At 36.5% G+C, this 23,370-nt stretch overlaps 1 protein-coding gene across 1 annotated transcript in view; it reads left to right on the forward strand.

Moving 5' to 3' along the window:
- The window catches only part of SLCO4A1 (solute carrier organic anion transporter family member 4A1), an 80,950-nt gene extending 61,850 nt beyond the window's left edge, over positions 1-19,100 (forward strand). The window contains exons 6-12 of the mRNA XM_074210428.1: positions 4,883-5,037; positions 7,820-8,015; positions 9,754-9,919; positions 10,017-10,189; positions 10,764-10,828; positions 11,975-12,123; positions 15,580-19,100. Coding sequence (XP_074066529.1) covers positions 4,883-5,037; positions 7,820-8,015; positions 9,754-9,919; positions 10,017-10,189; positions 10,764-10,828; positions 11,975-12,123; positions 15,580-15,744 — 1,069 coding nt within the window. The 3' untranslated portion in view covers positions 15,745-19,100. The remainder of the gene's footprint in view (positions 1-4,882; positions 5,038-7,819; positions 8,016-9,753; positions 9,920-10,016; positions 10,190-10,763; positions 10,829-11,974; positions 12,124-15,579) is intronic.
- Positions 19,101-23,370: the final 4,270 nt, after the last annotated feature.

Here is a 23,370-nt window from a genome sequence, read left to right on the forward strand (position 1 = left end):
TTGATCTACAGTCTATAAGTCAATGAACTTTTTTTCAGAATATGATTCCTGAACTAAACACATTACTCTAGGTATGGTTAAGGCAAGGTATAGCGCAATGGGACTCTTCCTGTTTTCAGTACATGAAATCTCATTGTACTCCAAATTTGCATGAATTTTTAGCTAACTATGTCATACTTTTGGTTAAATGAGTTTACAATACATTGAAACCACTAAAATCTGTTTTCATACCAACTGTTATCTAGCCTGACTCACTCATTTTGTCCTAGTGAAGTTAGTGTTTTTGACCAAAGGAGAAAACTTTTATGTTTTTCTCTTTTGAAGTCAATTTTCAATTAATCTCATCACAATAATCTGTCCAGCTTTTGGGTCCTGTTAGCTTGCCATACCAACTACATTTCATGTGCAAATTTGACATAATTTTTATGATTTTTTTCTAAAGCATTAATATAATGTTAATCAGATTCATTGGGTACAGTTCTCTCTAAGACATTAATGTATTTATTATTTATTATTCTTTGGGTATAGTCATTCAATTAGTTCTAAAACTACCTGTCTTCTTATCTAGTCTGGGTCTCTCAAATACCATGAAAAATTTTATCAAGTTCTTTGCTGAAATCTAGGAAAATTTATGCCTACAGAATTCATTCCCCTTATGGCATGATTTGTTCTAGATGAAGACTTGTTGTCTCTTTACTCATCATTTCTTCTTTCTGGATGTTCACAGATCATCCTATTAATGCGTTCCAGAATTTTTGCCAGTCATCACAGTCAAGCTCATTGGCCTATAAGCTGGCAGACTTCATTCTCTCCCATTCTTAGAAAATAATGGCCCTAGCTATTTCCAAGGCCAAAGGCATTTTAACCCTTTGCACAATCTTTGAAAAAACACCAACAGAGTTTCACCAGTCTTTTTGGTACTTAAGAGTGTTATTACTTCATTTGGGCCAAATGACTAAAGTTCATTTTAGAATATTATTATTGTTAGTTCCCCATTTGTATAATGGAGTTGTGTTGCTTTATCTATAAAATCTCTTACAGTGATAATATTCTATGATTTTAAGCAATTGAAAAATTTGTATTATTTTCATATCTCTATTTCAATCCTTAACTATAATTAAAGTTAACTGGTGCATCTATGAGTTTGGGAGGTAGGAATACAGTATTATACATCAAATTTCTTATGTAAGAAAGAACATTTTTGCTTTTGTCTGCTTTATAAATTCAAGCTTTAGTTATCTATTGGAGTTAGTCTTAAGCCATTTTTCTAATTGTTTTATCTGAATGTACTTTCTATGATAGCATTTTAGCTGGCCTGTCCTACAGTTTCCCAGATTACCCAATTTCTTTCTCTTTCTCAACTAATATGACTCAATCTTTGAAAACACCTATATCATTGAATAATGCCATTATAAACATGTCATTGTGAATACAGAAAAATAGCACCCTTTCACCTCCATATAGAAGTTATAGAGTCTTATCTAGAATGAGCTTCTTTAAATTTGCTGTTACTTTACCTGTTCAGGGAACTCCCTGGTAAGGAAGTTTATTCTAGCTTTGTTCTTTGGTTTAGAACAATGTTTCAGATACAAAGAGGTTAAGCAATTTGTCCAGGATTACACAGCCAACATTCTGTCAGAGGAAGTGCGTCCCACCTACCCCCAGGTCATCAGGCCATCCTGATTCTTGGCATGTTTTCTGGTCATTATTACCATCCCTCAATTAGACATTATGACTTGAAAATCTTTTCCTTTTTTACCTTTGGTCAAATTATGTCAAACTGTAGGAGCTTCAGCACTTATCATTGAGTAAGCAAGGTGCCATGCCAAGTGTGAAATACATCCAATGATAGGAACCCTTTCTCAAAGAGGCTACATTCTAATAGGGGGGCAAGAGGAAAGGCAGAAGAAAATCACATAAGTACCTATGATACAAATAAAAATACAAAAAGAAATGCCAAAAGAAATTCAAGGGAGGAGAAATCACTAATGCTGTGGCAAAGGGTTAGTAAGAATACCAATGATCATGATATCTGAGAACATATCTCCCACAAATCTCATCCATACCTCCATGGCAACAAACTAATTCAGTTGGAGGGTTTGGGGGAACAGGGGGAATTTGTACAGTATAGGTTGTTTCTGAGAAAACATCAGCAAGGAATGGACAGTGGATTATCTCACTCAGAATTTTTATATGGAGGGAAAGGGCTACATAATAGCTTCCTTTTTTCTCTACTCTGGCTTGTTTGGTCCTTAGTTGTTGCTAAACTGTAAAAGGAGTCCCAACACTGTTACCATCTAAATTTAACACCCTGGGACAAAACTGTGGTTACCCTGCCCCGGAATGGTCTTGAGAAAAACCTTTCATTTAATCCACAAAAAGTAATTGCAATAACAATAGCTAGACTTGATATTTTAATAGCAAATAATCTTGTTTTTCAACAACCCTTGTGGAATAGATAATATTGTCCTCACTTTATAGATGAAGAAACTGGAGTTGAGAGAGGTTAAGTCATTTGCTAGAGCACCACAGCTAGTAAATGTCTGATATAGGATTTGAACTAAGTACTTCCTGATTCCAAGGTATGTACTCCATCACTGATACCACCTAGCCTTCTATAATTTAACTTTAATATAAATTCTTTGAGGCATCATGATAAAAAGTATAGAGAGTCTCTAAGACTTCAAGTTGAAAGACTGGCACTTTTTTTGCATTGGTAGAGGGAGTTTTTCACCAATACTTCCCTACAGGTATGAAATCATAGTCTGGTATATTTGCTCAGTAAGGTGGAACACCATTAAAACTTGGCTTGCTAGTGCATAAATTTGCATATTCCATGACTCCATTCAATATCCCTCCACCCTAGCAACTAGTCCCTTGAAAATCTAACAAAACATATTGAGTCTGTAGCATAAATGTTAAGCAGGGTTAGGCTAGGCACTGCTTCACATGAATAAAGGAGAATGGCTCTTCATGTTGACTTGTGATGTATTTCTGAGAGGAGCTCTATGTGGAAGGCATTTCCCCAGGCTGCCCTGATCAGCTTCATGATGAGGAAGAAGCATCCTCAATGCATTTTTCCGTTTACAACCATATCCCCTGCCAGTGTTGTCCAAAATGAGTGCTGGGGCATTACTCAAAGGGGGCTCTGTTGGAGGCCGGGACCCATTGACCCACCAGCTAAATGCCTGTCTTTCCTTCCGAGTCAGCGAGCTTTCACAAGCTCCCTTTCTAGTCATCTCTGGTGACAGAATGCCTTGGGAATGTGACCTTTTTTCTCCTTCTACGACCCAGAAACCCTTCTTCAGGATCTTCTGCCTTCAGACCTCTCAAATGCTCTCTAGGTTCTAAACTCACTGCTTAGTCCCCCAGATAAGCCACAGAACCAGCAGACTTCCTTGTCTTCCTGCCCTGTAAGACTCTTCCTTTGTTCTCTCTCCTTGTCAGCAGAAGAGAAATTAGTTCCTCAGTTTTCAAGCCTGTGAAGCTTATTAATTCTACTTCCTCTTAATGTCTGTATATGTGTAATAGACTGATAGAAACTACAATGACTGGCCTGGGAATTAACAGACTTGGGAGTAAACCTAGCTCCATTGCTACATCTTGAGTGGACAATAATAAATTATTTTCCTTTTGATTCACAGTTCAAAATAGCAAAGAAACATCAGGACAATGCAAGTTACTCTTTGCAATAAGTTAGTACAACACAACTGAGCCAAACACATCATCATTCCCAAATCAGGGATTAAAAGCAAATCTTGAAGAAGCTTGACTCTCCTTCTCAGCATCATTTTCCAGTCAGTATTTTTACTTTTCTGAAATGAATTTGCTAGATCCTGTAACCTAATCATAAGCAAAGGAGAGTCTCTTTCTAGGAGACTCCATTGTGAAATGTAGGGAGAAAATGTATAAATAAAGCTCCTTTATGAACCTCTCTCTCTATTCTTAAAGTATAGCATCTCAGGGGTCAAAAACCTAGTCGAGGCATTGAAAAGAACATTGATCTAGGGAATCAGAAGACTTGGATTTGAGCCTTAAATGTACCACTTCTTTACTATGCAACTATGGGTAAATAATTTCATTCTCTATCCAAATCTTTGTACAAAAAAAAAAAAAGGCAGGGGGAGATGCATTAGAAAGCTAAGTTCTTTCCAACTCTAATATTTTGTGATTTCCCCCCCTTTTCTGCAATTCATCTTTCACACAACTGTCAGTCAATTCATTATTCCTAAAGCTGAAGTTAAATCTTGTTAATTCCCATTCAAGAAACCTCAATCATTCCCTATTGCCTCTAAAATAAAATTTAAAAAAATATTTTTTTTCTTAGTCATTTAAAGTCTTTCTTTATCTGAATCTGAGTTGGATTTCCAAATTGATTATAAACTATTCCCCCTTATTTACTCCTTGTTGCAGTCAAATTCACCTGAATGTTACTGCCCTATATAGGACATTCTGTCTCCCATTTCTGTCTTTGCACCAGCTCTTTTTCATTGCTGGAATGCTACCCTCTCCTAACCTCAGTCTCTTAGAATCTGAACCTTCCTTCAAAAATCTCAGCTTACAAAATCATTCTGTATTTAATTTGTGTTTATTTTATATTTCCTTACCCAAAATATGCTGTTTCAGTAAATTAAACTCTAAATTCCAGAACAATGGTTTTTGTCTTTGTATCAACAATGCCTCATATAATAGTATATGAAATATGCTAGTATCTAATAAATATTTAATGGATTCAGCAGAAATCTCTGATTACATAAGTTTTAGTCACTTATGATTTCATCCAAGTTAAGATTTTTAAAAAATCAAACTTAGGACTTGAAATTTCATGATGATTTATTTGTATTTTTCATTTCTTGTCTCCTCGGATCTCCTGCTCTCTCAGCTCAATTTGGCTGCTTCTGCAGAACCCTACATTCATCCTACTCTGTTTAGCTGGGGCAACAGAGGCCACTCTCATTGCGGGCATGTCAACTTTTGGACCCAAGTTCCTCGAATCACAATTCAGTTTAAGTGCTTCTGAAGCTGCTACTTTATTTGGTAAGAAACAGGATGTGTGAGCTTTTTTTTTTGTTTGTTTCTCTGCAAAGAATTCAACCAGATGTCTAATGAGCTTTTAGGAATGTTTAGGAAGTACTTTTCATGGTGTCCTGTGACTCCAATGATTGACCCAGTGTGAACATAATTACACTATTAGAAATTTTGAGGTTTTAGGAAAATTTGAGTTTAGAATTCACAGTTAACCAATCTTTTCAGTTCTTCAGCTCATTTCACCTTTTCTCTACCAATTATGAGGTGTTTTGATCCCATTTGATAGGACAGTACCTAAGTTTTCATGTTTCTGTGTTGTTATTGTCTATTTTTTTTCAGTTATATCTGACTGTTTATGACCCATTTGAGGTTTACTTGGCAGAGATACTAAAGGGGTTAGACTTTTTTTCTCCTACTCATTTTACAGATGAGGAAACTAAGGCAAGCAGGGTTAAGTGACTTGCCCAGGATCACACAGCTAAGAAGTATCTGAGGCCAGATGTGAACCAGGGAAGGAAGAGTCCAGATCTTGTGCTCTATTCTCTGTATCATTTAGATGCCCATATTGCTGCAGTGACAGAAATTTTTCCATTTTTTTTAGGTTTTTGCAGGGCAAATGGGGTTAAGTGGCTTGCCCAAGGCCACACAGCTAGGTAATTATTATTAAGTGTCTGAGACCAGATTTGAACCCAAGTACTCCTGACTCCAAGGCCGGTGCTCTATCCATTTCGCCACTTAGCCGCCCCTTCCATTGCTTTTAAGTATCCTTAGAATAGGAGAATGAGTTGAGTCTTAATAATAAAGTGATTCTCCTAAACAGGTTCTCAAAGTTAAATTGCAACAACTTTGATTGTTTCAATTTCAAAATGTTTGTATCACTATGACCACATTAAGCACAAAGTAGCAGAAAATTTATAACTTTCAAAATTTAGCGGCACTTGGTATGTCTTGCTGCTAGCAGGCATACTTCTCCAAAGTGTGAAATTTTCTTCTCTACCGAACACAGCATCTTCCTTTCATCTCCAGGGCCCACAGTTGATTGGCAGCTAATGGGCACAATTGGCAAAATAACTGTCTGACATTAGAAAGACATGTTCAAATCCTGCCTAGGACAAATTGCTCATTGATTGACAGCTAGTTGGAGAAGTTGGCATAATTCTGAATGTAGTGTTAGAAAGATTTATGTCCAAATCCTTCCTCAGACCTTTTGCTCTATGACCTTGGGCAAATCTCAGCCCTGGTTTCCTCATCTGTAAAACTTGGTTAATAATAACACATACCTCTCAGTATTGTTACAAGGGCCAAATGAGTTTTTAAAAGAACCTTACAAATCTTAAAATGATTTATAAATCTTATTTATCTTTATCATTATTATTAGCATTGATATTAAACCAATGAGTATGATTATTCCATGTGACTGGAAGTCACCACCTCCTACTGTGCTTTTCTGTTCTCCCACCATACAATCACCCCTCCCCCCCACGCTCATACACACACACACACACACACACACACACACACACACACACCACAAACCTTATAAACCTGCAAAGTCTGAACTGATTTCATCTCTGATGTGGGACCTTGGTATATAAAAGATCTTATCCTACAGAGTCTCAACTAAGTCAGTTAGAAATCAAGTCAAGAGAGAAATTTAGGGCTCTTTGTCCAGGGCATATATTTTTCTTGTGTTCTGCAACAATCTTTCTTGGGTCAAATTTAGATTAGTCATTCAAATTTGCAAAGTACCTTACTCCTAGAATCCTGCATTCTTCCCAATCAATCAACAAATGACAGCACTATGCTGTGTTCTAGGGTTACAGAAACAAAAATGAAATAGTGCCTGCCCTCAAGAAATTTACTATTCTATTTCTGAAGTCTCTTAGTTCTTACTCTGAGCTTTTTCTCCCTCATGAATAATACCCTTAGAATGAAATAGACCTGAAAGTATCTCACTTCATCTGAGTAATATTTTAACTCTCCCTCCCTTGAGGTGGAAAGGTATCCTCGGTTACAGCAATGTTCTAGTCCTTGAATTATACTGATAATCATCCATATTTTGCCACTTGAATTAGAACATAAATTTCGCAAAGGCAGGAATTCATATTTATAGTATTTTCATTTTCCCCAGTTAAAGAATTTTGAACATTAATTTTTTAAAAATTGAGTTCCAAAAATTTTGACTTCCCTCCCTCTCTCCCTAAAATAATAAGCAATTTGATATACATGATGGATACTATCATGTAGTTCCAAATTAATAATGTTATATAAGAAGAAATGGATCAAAAGAAAAGGACCACAGAAAAAATAAAGTAAAAATAATACATTTGATCTGTATTCAAGACTCCTTCAGTTATTTCTCTGAATATGGACAGTATTTTCCATCATGAGTCTTTTGGAATTATTTTAGATTATTGTATTGCTAGGAAGAGCTAAGTCATTTATAACTGATCATCTCACAATGTTGCTATTACTATAAGCACTGATTCTGCTTATTTCACTTTTTATCAGTTCGTGTAAGCCTTTCCAGGTTTTTCTGAATTCAGAGGGCCGAAATTCATTTCCCTTTTGCTTTTACATTCCCACTACATAATAACTAGCTTTGAGTGGACATTTTGAATAACTAATTTACACAACAGTTACTTCAATTTTTTTCAGAACCTTTAAATTCATTATCTCATTTGGTCCTGAAATTTACACAATGTAGTGATGAAGGGTGGACTCAAAGCCAACCCTTGGCAGACCCTTCTTATTCTTAATATGCATATCAATGCAATTCTCTTTCTTGAAGGTTACCTGGTGGTGCCAGCAGGGGGAGGAGGTACATTCCTGGGTGGATTCTTCGTGAACAAATTTAAGCTCCGCTGCTCAGGGATTATCAAATTCTGCCTTTTCTGCACGATGATAAGCCTGTTGGCCACCTGCATATTTTTCATGCACTGTCCAAACATGCCTATGGCTGGTGTGACACTTAAATATAATGGGAGGTAAGAGATCAGAACTTATGTTTTGGATGAGAAACAAAAGTGGTTACTGGGATGGCGCAATTCTGGAGAGATCTGGGTATATAATAGAGATGAGACTTCAGGTAGAGTTAAAGTGTCTAGTCTGTAATATATCTTTAATACTCCCATAAAATGGAAAATTGATTACCAGGTGGTATGGGTTAGTTATAGTGGTAGATCACTGATTTTAGAGACAGACTCAGGACTGAGACCTGCTTCTTCTACTTACTATTTTTGTGAACCTGAGCAAGTTGTTCCCCTCTTGATAGAGAGGCAGGTGGTCTAATGGCTTAGGTTCTAGACCTGGGAGAAGGATGATCTGAATTCACTGCCCACCTTTGACACTTTGAGATAATGGGCAAATCACTTAAATTCTGAGAGTCTCATCTCTAAAATGGGGATAGTAATTCAGGAAATACTTACCTCTTAGGGATATTGGGAGGTTCAGACAAGGTAATGCACATTTAATGTTCAATGTACTTTGTGTACATTGTTTTTATAAATGTTTGTTTTGTGTACTATTCTTTGGAAATCTCAGTTTTCTCCTAAGAGGAACTGGATCAGAATAGATTAGCTCTAAGATCCCTCCAAGCTCTAAATGTTAATAATTCTATGGCTATTTCTCAGACCTAAAGAATTAAAGTGAATATCTATTCCTCTAAAATTATAGGTGAAACAATTAATTATTTGGTCATATTTTTTTTTACTTGGGAAAATTTAAAGCATACCTATCTTTTGAAAGAAATCTTTTGGTTCCCCCCCATATTTTCTTTCAATCTTCTCAGTAGCTTTTAAAATTCCTTAGTCATGAATTTAATTGTTCCCCCCGCCCCAGATTTAGTTCCAATCTACCTTACCAGGCTCATTGACAGTGTCTGTCTCCATTATGCTCTCTGTAGTCTAACCAAACTAACTACTCTTTGAACTTGCTGTGCCATCTCCTGGCTGTAGCTTGTGTCCCTTCTCACATGCTTGGATTGCATTCATCCCTCAATCTCCTTTGAAGAATTCTTTTCTTTTTTCAAGACTCAGCTCAGGTGCCAACTTTCTCTGAAGCCTTCCCTTATTTCTCCCAACCAGGAGAAAGTATTCTTTCTGACCTTATATTTCCTAAATCAATTTTGCCTAGATATCGCTTTTTGCTCCCATCAAACTCTACCTTATACTATAAAATAATAGTTCTCTGTGTCAAAGCTGTAATTAGCATGACAACAGGATGCAAACAATCAGTTGGCTTCCTTGCTTTGTGGTTCTTCAGGAGCTTTGCATTCCTCAATATGATCTTCTTCTGCTCCTTTTCCTAGACCAATCATACCTTTGCTCTTATATACCTCTCCCAGGGCTAGCCTGCCTAATTGCCTGCCTTCCCCCTAGTACCCCCCATACTAGCCCAATTACATTCACCCCAGGTGAATTCACTGTTTGCATTGTAATGCCAAGCCTGAAGATCTGTTCAATGTGAGATTCTTGGGTTCAGTATTAATGGCAGTGATGCCAGTCACTCAAGCAGCTGCTTTGTGACCTAAGTCGCCTCTGACCTCCAACCAAATCTGCTCCAGGTGCCAGAAGTCTTAGTTATGACTCTGCATGTCATATATTCCTCCCTACCTCCAGCTGGAAATAAATTCCTTGAGGATATAGGATATATCATTTTTATGTGCCTGTCACATAATAGCTAGTTAAGAAATGTTTGCTGAATTGGATCTCCTGTTTTCTCTAGCATATTGCCAGAAGGCACTGTACAGCTGTTGGCTTCTTGTAATGAGAAATGTGGGTGCCTAAGGGAGATCTACAGTCCAGTGTGTGGTACAGACAATATAATGTACTACTCTCCCTGCCATGCTGGCTGCTCCCCAGTGTCCATACTTCCAGAAGGGGGCAAGAAGGTACGTGACACTATCTCCACTTGCTTACTTCTATGAGAAACTTTAACATGATCCATTTGGTAATTGATAATTGGTCTGATGTTGTTGGGCTTCCCAGGTTTACCGTGACTGTAGCTGTATTCCTCAGCATTTCCCCTATCCGTTGGGTCATGCTACAGCAGGGAAATGCACTTCATCTTGTCAGAGAAAGTCCCTCCTTCTGGTTTTCATATTCGTTGTAATTTTATTTACATTCCTAAGCAGCATACCTGCTTTAACTGCAACTTTACGGTAAGAAACAGGGTGGGGTTTTTGATCTGTGCCAAAGCCTTGCTTTTCAGGAAGTTAAACTCTGGATTATCATGAGCCCAGCATACCAATAATTGGGATTCTGCCCTTAATTTCTTGAATAATGTTCTCTGGAATATATACATATATATATATATATATATATATATATATATATATATATATATATATATCACATTTGTAATTTACCATCATAGATTTAAAGCTGGAAGAGACATCAGAGATCACTTAATACAAATCCCTCATTTTACAGATGAGGAATTTGAATTCCCAAGAGAGGAAATGACCTAGATACAGTTAAGTAGCAGAGCTATGATTCATATTACTATCCACAAACTCAAAATCTAAACTCTCATCATTGGGCAATACTACCACTAAATGAGCCAAATGGTCTTAAGAATGTTATACATACCATATTTGTGAGAATAAAAAACTCTGAGTCTCCAAAAAGAGATGTTAATACAGTATATCTGCCATTCATGAGCACTAATTGGGGCAGTAGTATTTAAAGAATACATTTTAAATTCCATTTTAACTCTGATATTTTGTATTATAGGTGTGTCTCTGACCGGCAGAGATCCTTTGCACTAGGAATTCAATGGATTGTAGTACGCACACTAGGTACAGTATAGTATAAAAAAGGAGATGCATCCTGGAATCCTCTTGTACTTTCTTCTGTTTATAACATCAGGGTAATCAAAAGACCCCAGGTGCAAATCAACTCTCAGGAATGAATTTAACTTTTTCCAAAATTTTATCTCATTGATTTTATTGCATTGATTTTAATGCCCCATATCATGAAGTCATTGGTTCATATACCAAACATCTTTCCCTCAAAATCTTCCCCTCTCCCAGATATCCCCATTACTGTCAAGGGCACTGTCATCCTTCTAATTACCCAAGACTAACAACTTTGGTTTTATTCTTACTCCTCTCTCTCATCCCCCTTATCCAATCCATTGCTATATTTTTACCTTCATACCATCTCCCACATATGTCCCTTTCTCTCTACTCCCATAGCCATTGACCCTGGTGCAGACCCTCATCACCTCTTCCTTGGAATATTGTCAACAATTGCCTTCAAACTTCACAGCTCTCCCCAGTCCAATAGATTTTCCACTCAACTGTAAAACTGGTTTTTGTAAACCATAAATCTGTCCAAATAGATCCTCTGCTTAATGTACTCTTTATTACTTCCAGAATCAATTTTTTTAAAATCCTCTCTGGTATTTAAAACCTTTTCTAACATGATCCCTTCCCACTTTTTTCAGTCTAATTAGACTTTACATTTCTCCACACACTTTATAATGCAACAACACTGGCTGCAGTTTCTGGACAGAACAATCTATCACCTATCTCCATGACTTTGGTCTATCCTTTATGTCTGTATTTCTCTCACTCTCCACCTCTTCCTCTTTGCTTTTCTGGTTTCCTTCAAGGTTTAGCTCATATCTCACTTTCTGCAAGAAGCTTTTCTCAGTCCTCTCAGCTGCTAGTGCCTTGCCCTGAGATTATGTTTTACCTATTCTTATAGGTATCTTGTATCTTGTAAAAAGCTAGTAAATTGTTTGCTTTCTCCCCCATTAGAATATAAACTTCTTGAGGGCAGGGCCATTTTTTTAGCCTACTTTATATCTCTATCTCTTAAAACAGTTACTGGATCATAGAAAGAACTTAATACATATCTATTGACTGACTATAAGACTAACATAAAGACCCAACTTCTAGGATCTCTTTTTATATAAAATGATATTTCTTTCCCTGTAGGTGGAATTCCAGGCCCAATTGCCTTTGGCTGGGTGATTGATAAAGCTTGCTTACTCTGGCAGGACCAATGTGGAGATCAGGGATCCTGCTACATTTATCAGAACTCTGCCATGAGCCACTACACCCTCATTGCTGGAATTGTTTACAAGGTGAGTTATGACCATGTCTTTTTTCCTTGGTTCATGTCATGTTAGTAGCAATCAGGAGCCCTACAGGGAACATTTCAAGAGTCTGAGTTTGAAAAATATATTTGGCATATTACCTATAGTCAGATTTGCCAAAAATCAGCAGGACATATATATTCTTAAACTTGAACTAGAGTCTTCAACCAGTAGTGGTTGCTACTTTGCCCTCTTCTCTACCCCACTATACACTTGCTAAGAAAAAGAGCCCAGAGTCCATAGCAATATCCATTTTAGTCTACCTTGGCACTTTAGCTTTCAATATCCATCATCATTTTCCCTCAGTGATCTAAAGGCATCAAGGAAATAAAAAGTAGTTCTCCCAAAAGACTGGGAACTCTAAGTTGCATATTTTGATGTGCTGATATTGGTGTCTTTCTTCCTCTTGATAATCAGCCAGGTATTCTTAATTCTTAAATTCCAAGGTAGTCTTCATCAGAACTCTCTTCAGTTACAGCATTAGAAAAACCATGATTTCTAATTCCTTAGATGGTTTTATATTGACTTAATATTTGATACAGTCAAGAAAGAATGGGAAAAATGCTGACTGAAGTCAAGACCTAGGTTCAAAAACCTTCCCCTGACACTTGTGTGATCTTAGGGGTCTGTTTGTGTGTGTGTGTGTGTGTGTGTGTGTGCGTGTGTGTGTGCGTGTGTGTGGTACACCTATCACTTAACTTTCCTAGTTCTTAAGTTTGTCATCTGTACAATTGGGGGGGGGGGGTGAATGCCATGATCTCGCAGGTCCCTTTCAACTCTATGGCCAAAAGACTTGTTTACTGAATGTCTTAGAGATAGGATGCATTGTGGATAGAATTATGGTCTTGGAGACAGGAAAACCTGATTTTATTTCATCTCTCAGATGCTTATTAGCTGTGTGACAATGGGAAAACCATTGAATTTTTCTCAGACCCAGCTTCCTCATCTGAGAAAGGAAGACTTGATTAGCTTCTAGCCTTAAGTCTATGGTTCCATGTTAATTACAGCTCATATTTTTTCTCATTGGGAAAGAAAGAAGGAGGCTCAACTGGAATTTAAAATACCAGATCCATAGAAAGATTTGTCATGAAGTTGATTGGTATAGAATCAATCTAGTACAAGGGTCCCTACTTTAGGTCATAATATCCTTGTCTGCAAATAAGAAAATGTCTAATTTTCATGTTTGACCAATGATGTCATCTGATTTTCTTTTATCACTGAATTTATCTAACATAAAATTAGATATGTGAATTACAGTATTTTAGGATCACATTGAAAACTAAGAGAATATCTTAGCCCAGGGCTATTCAACCTTACTTTTAAAAGTTTTATTCAAACAATAGACAATATATTTTCATTTGCTATTTTAGAGAGTTCTACAATAGCTTGGCTTCATTTACTGAAGCATTTAGTAAACCCATAGGGGGCTACCTGTGGGTCACATTTTGGATAGCCCTGTTTTAGTCTTTTATGTGTATCCTAGATTCCTTTACAGGTTTCTAAAGTCCATGGACCTCTTCCCACTTTTAAATATGTAAAATAAAATACTTAGATTTACTAATAGAGCTGTTTAACAACTATTTAGAAGAAAACTTTATTCATCACACGCTTTTAATTTTAATCTACATATCAATATTTTCCCCTCTCCTTTATTAAGTCTAGACAATTAATAAAATAATAAATCAAACCCTGGTTTTTAGCATTTGCTCATTTCTGATAAGTAAATGCTCATTCTGAAAATTTCACAATTGGCTTCTGGAGTTGGTATGAGCTGGCTTTATCATACCCCTGGCACTCACAAAGGAAATCAATTATCCTGAAAAGCTTAAAAAAATAAGTTCACAGACTCAAAATTAAGAACACCTAATCTAGCTTAACTTTATAATGTAAAATTGCAGTTATATATGTCCAGGAACTCATTGCCTAGGCTCTTTTCACTTACCATTAGAAAGAATAGCTATACATCATACCATAATATATCTGAAGAACATTGACTTTTATAGTAACTGAAGCCTTCCAACACTATTAGAAATGGTCAAAAGAAGTCAAAATGAAGGATATAAGAATACAATGTGTTCGCTTAATGTTTCAAAAGAAACTACACCATTCTGCCCTGTAGAGGATAGATACTGGATGTACAGTTCTATTGGTATACAGAACTCTATATAAGTGAGTCTTTCTGGCTTTTAGCCAGTACTATCCACCATGCAACACTGTTCTCTCAATGACTTCTCTACCTAAAGTAAATAAAATATTCTAAATTACCCAAAGTCTAAGCAGATATTCTACTATTAGTTGTAGTTTTTCTTTTAGAAATCACCCATTAACTTCTTCAAAAGTTTACATACTGATAGTGTTTCTGAGTATTAGCAATAATATTAGCAACATTTACTATATGGTGGATGCTATGCTAAGCACTTTACACATGTTATCTTACTGGATCCTCACAACTTTGCTTATTATCCCCATTTTACAAATGAGGAAACCAAAGAAAACACATAATAACTTGCTTCAAGTCATACAACTAGTATGTGTCTGAGGCCAAATTTGAACCTAAATCTCTCTGACTCTAAGCCCAGAGCTTCTGAACTAATTACTGTATTCTTTCAGAACTGATACAGTCCTTCACACACAACTTAAACATTTGTTGAATTTATTCATTTTTAATTTGAAATCATTGATCATTCAACATATATTGAATTCATTTATTCACAAATGGAAGAACAAATGATTTTATTGGTATAAGGATCTCACAGGTGAGGAACTTACCTTTACTAAAGTAGCTTGACATCCTCTATAAAATTTATGATCATACAGAGTTGCTTGAATACTAAGAAGTAAATGATTGATAGATTGACATCATCATCACTGATTATGTATTCAGCACCAGAGATATAAATTTAACAGCATGGGGGTAAGATTCTATATTCTCTAGCCCTGCTCCCAGAATAACCTATAGTAGAACATAAAACTAAGAGGTTGCCCAGGCATTTTGTCACGGGTCAGGGAGCTTATGCCTCCTGAAATTTAAACCCTAGGATATTTAAAAAGGGGATTTTAAGAAATAAATTAAAGTTCTCTTCTTTTATAATTTTCCTATCTTTTTTGTTGTTTTTCTTTCCCCTTACTTCTAATCCCTCTTTCACAAAACAAATAATATAGAAATGTTAAATATGAATGTACATTTTTACCAGACTAGCTGCCACCATGGAAAGCAGGGAGACAAGGAAGGATGGTAGAAAAAATGAGGAACTCAAAAATTTGCAAATGGATTGAATATTAGAAAACTACCATTGCATGTAATTGAAGAAGCAAAAGAGAAAAAAACATTCTAGTTGTAGATTCTGACCTTGCCCTTCTAGTATCCTCTATCTTTTGGGGAACCCTTGAGGTATTGGTAACAAAGCAAAACAAAACAAAATCCAACTCTCTCTTTTTCCTTAGGTTCTTGGAATCATTTTCTTTGGCTCAGCCTATTTATTGTATAAGCCACCAAGAGGCTCCCTAGACTCTCCAGCAGCATCTCCTCCCAGCAGTTCAAGTGCTTCTGAAAATACCACTGACCTCCAAGAGCATGGCTCTGCCCTACAAATCCAGAACAGTGTTTAAATGTCGCACTGTGTCTCTCCATATCAGCCTCATTTCCTACTGTATTGCTGAAATTCCTATTTAATTCCATCCCTTACATCTGTCTTCAATAGTTTGAAAACTTTTTTCAGAAGGGCTCACTAAGCACCTACTTCATAACAGAACTGATAAACTCTGTTAAGTTCATCCATTCTGATGATCTCTGATCCATCTATACCCTTCAAAAAGCACATGTTGGACTCTCAGGTTGAGAATAACTGAAGGACTTCTTCATATGATACAACCTGAAGGATTAAGTTTTGATTTCCTCAGTGAAGAAAAATAAATCTGCTCTAGTCACATACATGCATAAAAAGAGAGGGAAAAGAAAGATGAGGCCAGTCCTGGACATATGAGAAAAGCATGAAGTTACTCTTGTCTAACTCTGCCTCCTCATAAGAAAAAGTGTAGCAGGAAGAAGGAGACAGGAAAGAATTGACCACCTGGACTTCACTAGAAAGCAGGAGGGGCCTCTCTGAATCCATCATCAACATCAGCATGCATGACTTCATAGTTGCTATTCAGCATGTGTCGTAGATGGACTTCTCTGTTACCTTGGGAACTGAAAACTCAGCTGGATCAGCACAAGGAAATGTCAGACCCCCACCTTGGTCCTCCTTATGTTCTGTCACTGCCAAAGCCTCTGATTCTGTACTTTTTCCTAAACTCCTTTGGTTCCTCAACTGTGGTTTCTCTTTCAGTGTACTTTTATTTGAAGCAAGTGGTCCTGGAATACCTCTAAGAATCCACTTGAATACATTGAAAACTTTTTTTTTAAAAAAGAGACCCAAAACAAAGATCTATGCAATTTTAGATTAGTTTTTTTTTTAAAAAAAAATATCATATGGCTGAGTTTGTTTGAGAGTATGTATGAATTTTGGAATTTATTGTTGGAGTATTTTTTTGAAGGGAGGGGGGAAGTTGGTTTGATGGTTTCCTCTGGTTCCCTGATATGTAGACTTTTTAAAAAATTATGCTATATTTTTTATTGAATACCATTGGTGAATGTATAAAATAATTATCCTTTCTTGGAGAAAACTACTGATGAGCTATTTAGTAAGAAGATAGAGCCAAACCCTCCCCCTTTCCTTTCCCCTCCCCCTTCTCCTCTCCCTCTCCTCTCTCTCTTCTCTCCTCTCCTCTCTTCTCTCTTCTCTCTCCTAGCCTCAGATTTGCACACATGAGCACAATTTGTATTTATTTGTGATGTTATTTTGCCCATCATGACTTCAGTACTAAATGTGACAAAGGAAACTTTTCTACTTCCAAATAGATCTTCTGGAAGTCCTTTTCAAAGTTAGATCACTGAATCAAGTAATGGTCCAACCCAGCCTCAGTTGTCTTTGAATTTTGCCTGCACTTTTGATTTTATATGTATATGTTGCAACAAAGAAAGGTGTAAAAGCAGTTTCCATGGAAAATGATTTTCTTTTGTGTGTATGCTTTTTTCCTTTGTGCTGACTATTACAATGTAGGAGAATACTCTTTAACCACATTACCCCTACTCAAACATTCATTGGGGCTTTCCTTGACCATTTAAAGTCTGCAGTAACTACTTAACTTGGACCATTGGGGAGGACCCTTTGAGAAGGGGACCCTTCACACAGATAAAATGGGACATATTTTAAGTAAATATTTATGAAGCTGAAGTTTTTAGGCCTGATAATTAGTATATAGAAAGTATGACTAAACTGTAAAATCATGATCTGTGCTGGTATGAAATCAGGAGCTTCAACTTCTTGAAAATGTTTGGGTGCATTTACCATATCCTAGATAAAATTGTATATATTGTACATGTACTGTATTTTTAATATTTAAAGATTTCCACACCCTCTATAACAAAGTCCTATATTTCTATGAATTCAGAATTGACTAGTTTTTTTTTTTAACAATGTCTTTGTATTAACTTTATGAGCTCTATACTTGGTTAAAGAGAGAAGAGCACTTCTCTCATGGACAACCCAGCCATTTTGTTTTCCTGTGGTCTTCTGAATGATATTTTGCTTGCCTGAGATCCATTGAGTCCCAGGGACATGAGGCCTTTGGGATCAAGAGCAAATGTGCTCCTATTCATAGCTCAAGTACTTCCTGCTGGATTAGGACCAGGCAGCATAATTGAATAAATTTACTATGTTTGGGAAAGCCTTTATAAGAGTTATCAACCCTTTTGCTTCCTGGGAGCATTGGTGTCGGAGTTGTGTGTGTGTGTGTGTGTGTGTGTGTGTGTGTGTGTACTCACTTCCAGCTTTAAAGGTAATATTGTATGAGTATAGCCTAACCTTAATATGAAGGTAAGTGGCAAGGAGGTTACATTTATTGACCCATTCCTAGGGTTAAGCCTGCTATTCCTGAAGAGCCTTGTACATCAGATCATGGAATATATTTAATTCTTATTTATGGTGAGATAGTTTCATGAAGAAGAAATTCTCCAGCTTGGAGGCTGAGATTTTCTCACACAGCCAAGATACTGAGCTTTGATATCTGTGAGACCAAAAAAAAAAAAAAAAAAAGTCTGAGGGCGTGGGAGTTGGGGGAGGCATAAAACCTGAAACTCCTACAAGAAAAGGCTTTGTCCTATAGGGACATTTCTGTTGAGTGGCTCTTGGCTCTAGCTACTGCCTGGCTTTCTACTCTTTGATGTCCTGACTTGAATTCTTGGAGGAGAATTGATCCTTTGGAATTAGACTAATGAGTCTGGGATAGGGAGAGGGAGGAAGGAAGAGGGGCATTGATGCCAAGTTCATGATAAACTTTTGAACCTGAAACAAAACCATCAAAATGACCGAAGTCTGAAACTAGGAGCTTTACAGAGATTAGTACAGTGTATTTCCACTTGACGATTTGTATAAAATTGAGACAGGAAAAAAAAATTGATACTTTAATGCACAATTAAGTTGAAGAAATGTAAATTTGTATTATTTATCTTGGAAGGTCAACCTGTTTTGGTTAGCTCAATTGTGTGATTGTCAAATGTGTTAAAGTTCATTTTTTTAAAATAAGCACAATTTTAAAAGATTGCTCTTTAGAGAAAGAGGAAGTTCATGAGGGATCTCGGAGTAGAAAACAAGAGTGTGTGAAGAACTGCACCTATGACTTAAACTTGTCATCCTGAGGCTGGTATCACTGGACTTTCTAGCTCTCAGTTCTTTCTCTGTGGCAATCACACAGCAAGCAAGCTGATTGATTTTCATACCCTCTCAGTTACTGGATGAGAACCATGAACAAGGGTCAAGGATGCATACTTGAAAAGTATTAAAAGAAATGAAGGTCAAGATGTCTTTGTGTGGTAACATGTTACTTGTTGTGGTACAGTGAATAAAGTAAAAAAAAATTAAATATCCTCTGAAGATTTTGTGGTATTTGTCTGATTTGGGGAACAGGGAGTTGGAAAAAGAGTTATGGGAAAATAGATGGGGGAGGGGGTAAAGATGAAGATAGTTAAGGCTAGAGCTTGGTTTTTTTCTTTCCTGAATTTTAGACTTCTTATGCTGTCATTATCTTGAATGATACCTGACTCCTAAATATATTATACTCATTTCTCCTTAGTATTCAAAAGATGAAACTGAACTAAGTTGGAATTGTTGATAGTATGGAGCAGTAGAAAGAAGGTTTAATTTATGGAGGCAGGTCCCAAGTTTGGTTTCCAGTCTTGCCATATAACTTTATGACTTGGTTACAAGTCTCTAACCCTTTCTGGGTCTCTTATCGAATATTTATTGCCACACTGTGCTAAGCTCCTTCCTCATCTATAAAATGAGGACCTTTGTGTTCCTTTCCACCTCTAAGTTGACATTCATTAAAAAAAATCTTACCTTGGGGCAGCTAGGGATGAAGTACTGACCCTGGAGTCAGGAGGACCTGAGTTCAAATTCAGCCTCAGACATTGGCTGACTATGTGACCCTGGCTAATCATGTAACCTGTTGTGATCCCCTGACCAGCAGGGGATCCATTCAGTTCAGGAGAGAACAGAAACATGCATACACCTGGGTGGGGAATACCAGCAGGACAGCTGGCAGTCAGTTTTTTGAAAACATCAAACAGTTCTTATATAAGAAAACCACAAAATCAGCATACAGGATAAAAAACAATGTTGTAACTTTGCTATGATCAGGATTTAACCCAGCAGTATGCAACCTAGGTCAAGAAGATTGGAAACAGGGCTTATCAACAAGTGAGGCCACGTCTGGAGAAAAATTTGGAACTATGCCAAAAGGGCAACAAAAATGAGCATACCCTTTGATCTAGCAATACCACTACTGGGTCTATACCCTGAAGAGATGATGGAAAAGGGTAAAAACAGCACTTTTACAAGAATATTCATAGCAACCCTGTTTGTGGTGGCAAAGAATTGAAAATCAAGTAAATGTCCTTCAATTGGGGAATGGTTTAGCAAACTATGGTATATGTATATCATGTAACACTATTGCTCTATTAGAAATCAGGAGGGATGGCAATTCAGGGAAGCCTGCAAGGATTTGCATGAACTGATGCTGAGTGAGATAAGCAGAATCAGAAAAACACTGTACATCCTAACATGGCGGTGATGTTCAACCTTGATGGACTTGCTCGTTCCATCAGTGCAACAACCAGGGACAATTTGGGGCTGTCTGCAATGGAGAATATCATCTGTATCCAGATAAAGAGCCGTGGAGTTTGAACAAAGTTCAAGGACTATTACCTTTAATTTAGGACAAAAACAGATATCTTATTGTCTGATCTTGTTATCTCGTATACTTTTTGTTTCTTAAGGATATGATTTCTCTCTCATCACACTCAACTTGGATCAATATACAACATGTAAACAAAATAAAGACTGACAGATTGCTTTCTGTCCGGGCAGTGGGGAGGGAAGTAAGATTGTGAGAAAAATTGTAAAACTCAAAATCTTTAATAAAAAATAATGATAATAATAACAATAATAAAAAGCAAAAAAAAAGTGAGGCCATGGATGACTCAGTTGTGTTATCAAATCAGAGTTCCATGGAAGCTTTCAACTCAAGGGTCACCGGAGCTGAGGTTATTTAGCCATAACTGACCTCTCATCCCAAACTCACTTAAGTAACCTCTAACATTAACCCACAACTCTTGCCTCCAAAAAAAAGACATCTGACAGATGGCATTAATGATGGAAGCACTTCTTCTCTCATTATAATTTAATTACTACAAACAAGAACTTAAGTTGGTTCACTTTCAAAAAAAGTGAAAACACACACATATAAGATATATAGTACAATGGAAAAAACATTTTTATTTCTGAAAATAGAGTAACTGAGTTTAAATTCTTCTTTCAGAATATCTATTTGACCCAGGGAAGTCAATTAATTGGGGTTGGGGGAGATGGTTGATTTAGATGTCCCTTCTATTTCAAAATCAATTATTCTAAGATCTGCAACATTTAAAAGATTTTCCTGAATGACAACATGGTAGAATTGGAACACTGTATTTAGAGTCAAAGGACCTGGTTTCAAATTCTGCCCCTAGTTATTTCCTAATTAGTTAATCTTCCAGGGTCACAGTTACCTTATCTGTATAATGGGAACATTGGTCTAGATGATCTCTTATAATCCCTTAAAACTAAATTTGTGACCATGAATTCCCTTAGCTTCACAGAATTTTAGAATAGAAAAATTTCTCAAAGTTTATAGAGTACAGCCTACTCATTTGTCAGATGACAATGATAACCAGAGAAGAGAAGTAATTTGTCCAAGTTCAGATTGTTTCTTCCAGTATTATTTACAGTCTTGTGCAGAATGAGAGAACTTTTGCTTACATAGAAAAGGAAAGTGGGAATATGTAATGAGGATAGACTTGGAGGATTAATTAATCTAAATCTGGCAAAGTTGAAATAGCACATATTGGAATATGAAGACTCAGTCTTTATTGTTATAGATACATCTTATTACATACATGTCAAAGAGAAGGGAAGTTAGGGGATATGGTGAATAAAGCACTGAACTTAAAGACAGGAAGACGATTAGATATTTACTAATTGTATGACACTGGACAGTCATATAACTTTAACTCAAAGATAAATTAAGTACTTAAAACAAATAACCTAAAGATAATATAGTACCTTACCTAAAGATAACATTGCACTTATCTTAGAGGTTTATTGTTAGAATCAAAAGATATAACACATTTAAGGTTCTTTGCAAACTTTAAAATGCTATTTGAATTTAAAATGTTAATACTATAGGTATTAGGATATGGAATGTTCAGAATGGGATTATTTTTCATCTCATCACTAGTAAATCTAATTTTTCAAATGGAATAGTCTACAGTTGCAACAAAGTAAAATAGTAATTGCCTTGGATGACTTAAATTGGTCTTCATTATATTGGAACAAAGGGCAAAATCTACTAAACATGAAGTTTAATATATAAAATCGAGCACTTGAATTCATAACTTCATGGGCACAGGATAAAGATGTGACTAGGAAACAGTTTGTTAGTACATTGCCTCAGTTTAGTGAGCAACCTAACCTTAGTCTCCAACAGATAATATAATCTTTGACTATATATTGATAGAAGAATCATGTATAAAAATAGAAAAATATTCTGCTTTCCTTTGTCCTTATCTAAACACAGCTAAGATTTTGTTCCCTTTTGTAAGCTGCATGTTAGGAGGGACAGTGACAATCTGAAAAGCATCTCAAAGAGAGTGAAGGTCAGGAAAGTGGCTAGCATTTTTGACATATGCTAATGAGGACCAATGAACAAATACTCAAGCTGGAAAAGAGAAGTCTTAATAGTAGAAAGAAACATGCTTGATGGCTTTAAATTTTTGAAGAGCTATAACATGGAAGAGGGATTCAATTTGTTTTACTTGGCCCTAGAACCAGATTTTGGTCCTATAAATTTTCTGATAATTGGAGCTGTCCAAACAAAGAAAGAGCAGGGAACAGGGGTTTGGACTTCTTCAGATAGAGCCTAGAGGCTCGACTACCAGTTGTCAGGAAAAATGTAGAGGGAATTTCTACCCAGGTACTTAGATGATATCTGGGGTTTCTTCCAAGTCTGAGATTCTATGATGTTGCATTCATAGCAATACTTACTAAAAATGTTTTATGGAAACCAGTCAATTTATTACACTAAATGAATATATCAAGCACATTTCACCACCATGGGCTGTGTCAGAGAGACAAAAGTATCATGGGACATAGAGGAAGAGGAGCAGACATTAAACATTCTTTGATCATGTGATTTAGCATGCAGAAGACCTCTAGATTCCAAGAAAATGAGAGGAAGCTTCCCTAAAAGTAAGTTTTTAGTTAATGTAGTTGTTCATCAGTTTCCAGCCCTTCGAATCCCCATTTAGAGTTTTCTTGGCAATTCCTTCTCCAGTTCATTCTACAGATGATGAGACTGAGGCAAATAGAGTTAAATGATTTTCCCAGGATCATACTATTAGTAAGTGTCTGAGCACAAATTTGAATTCAGGTCTTCCTGACTCCAGGCCAGGCACGCTACCCACTTTACCACTTAGCTGCCATAGTTAGTGACTATTTTCTAAGTGATATCAGAATCACACAAATGCAGAATCATAGAATTTGAAAATGGGAAGAGACCACAGTGACCATACAATCCACCCTATATTCAAAGGAATCA

Source organism: Macrotis lagotis, chromosome 1 (genome assembly GCF_037893015.1).
Source record: "Macrotis lagotis isolate mMagLag1 chromosome 1, bilby.v1.9.chrom.fasta, whole genome shotgun sequence".
Lineage (NCBI taxonomy): Eukaryota > Metazoa > Chordata > Mammalia > Peramelemorphia > Peramelidae > Macrotis > Macrotis lagotis.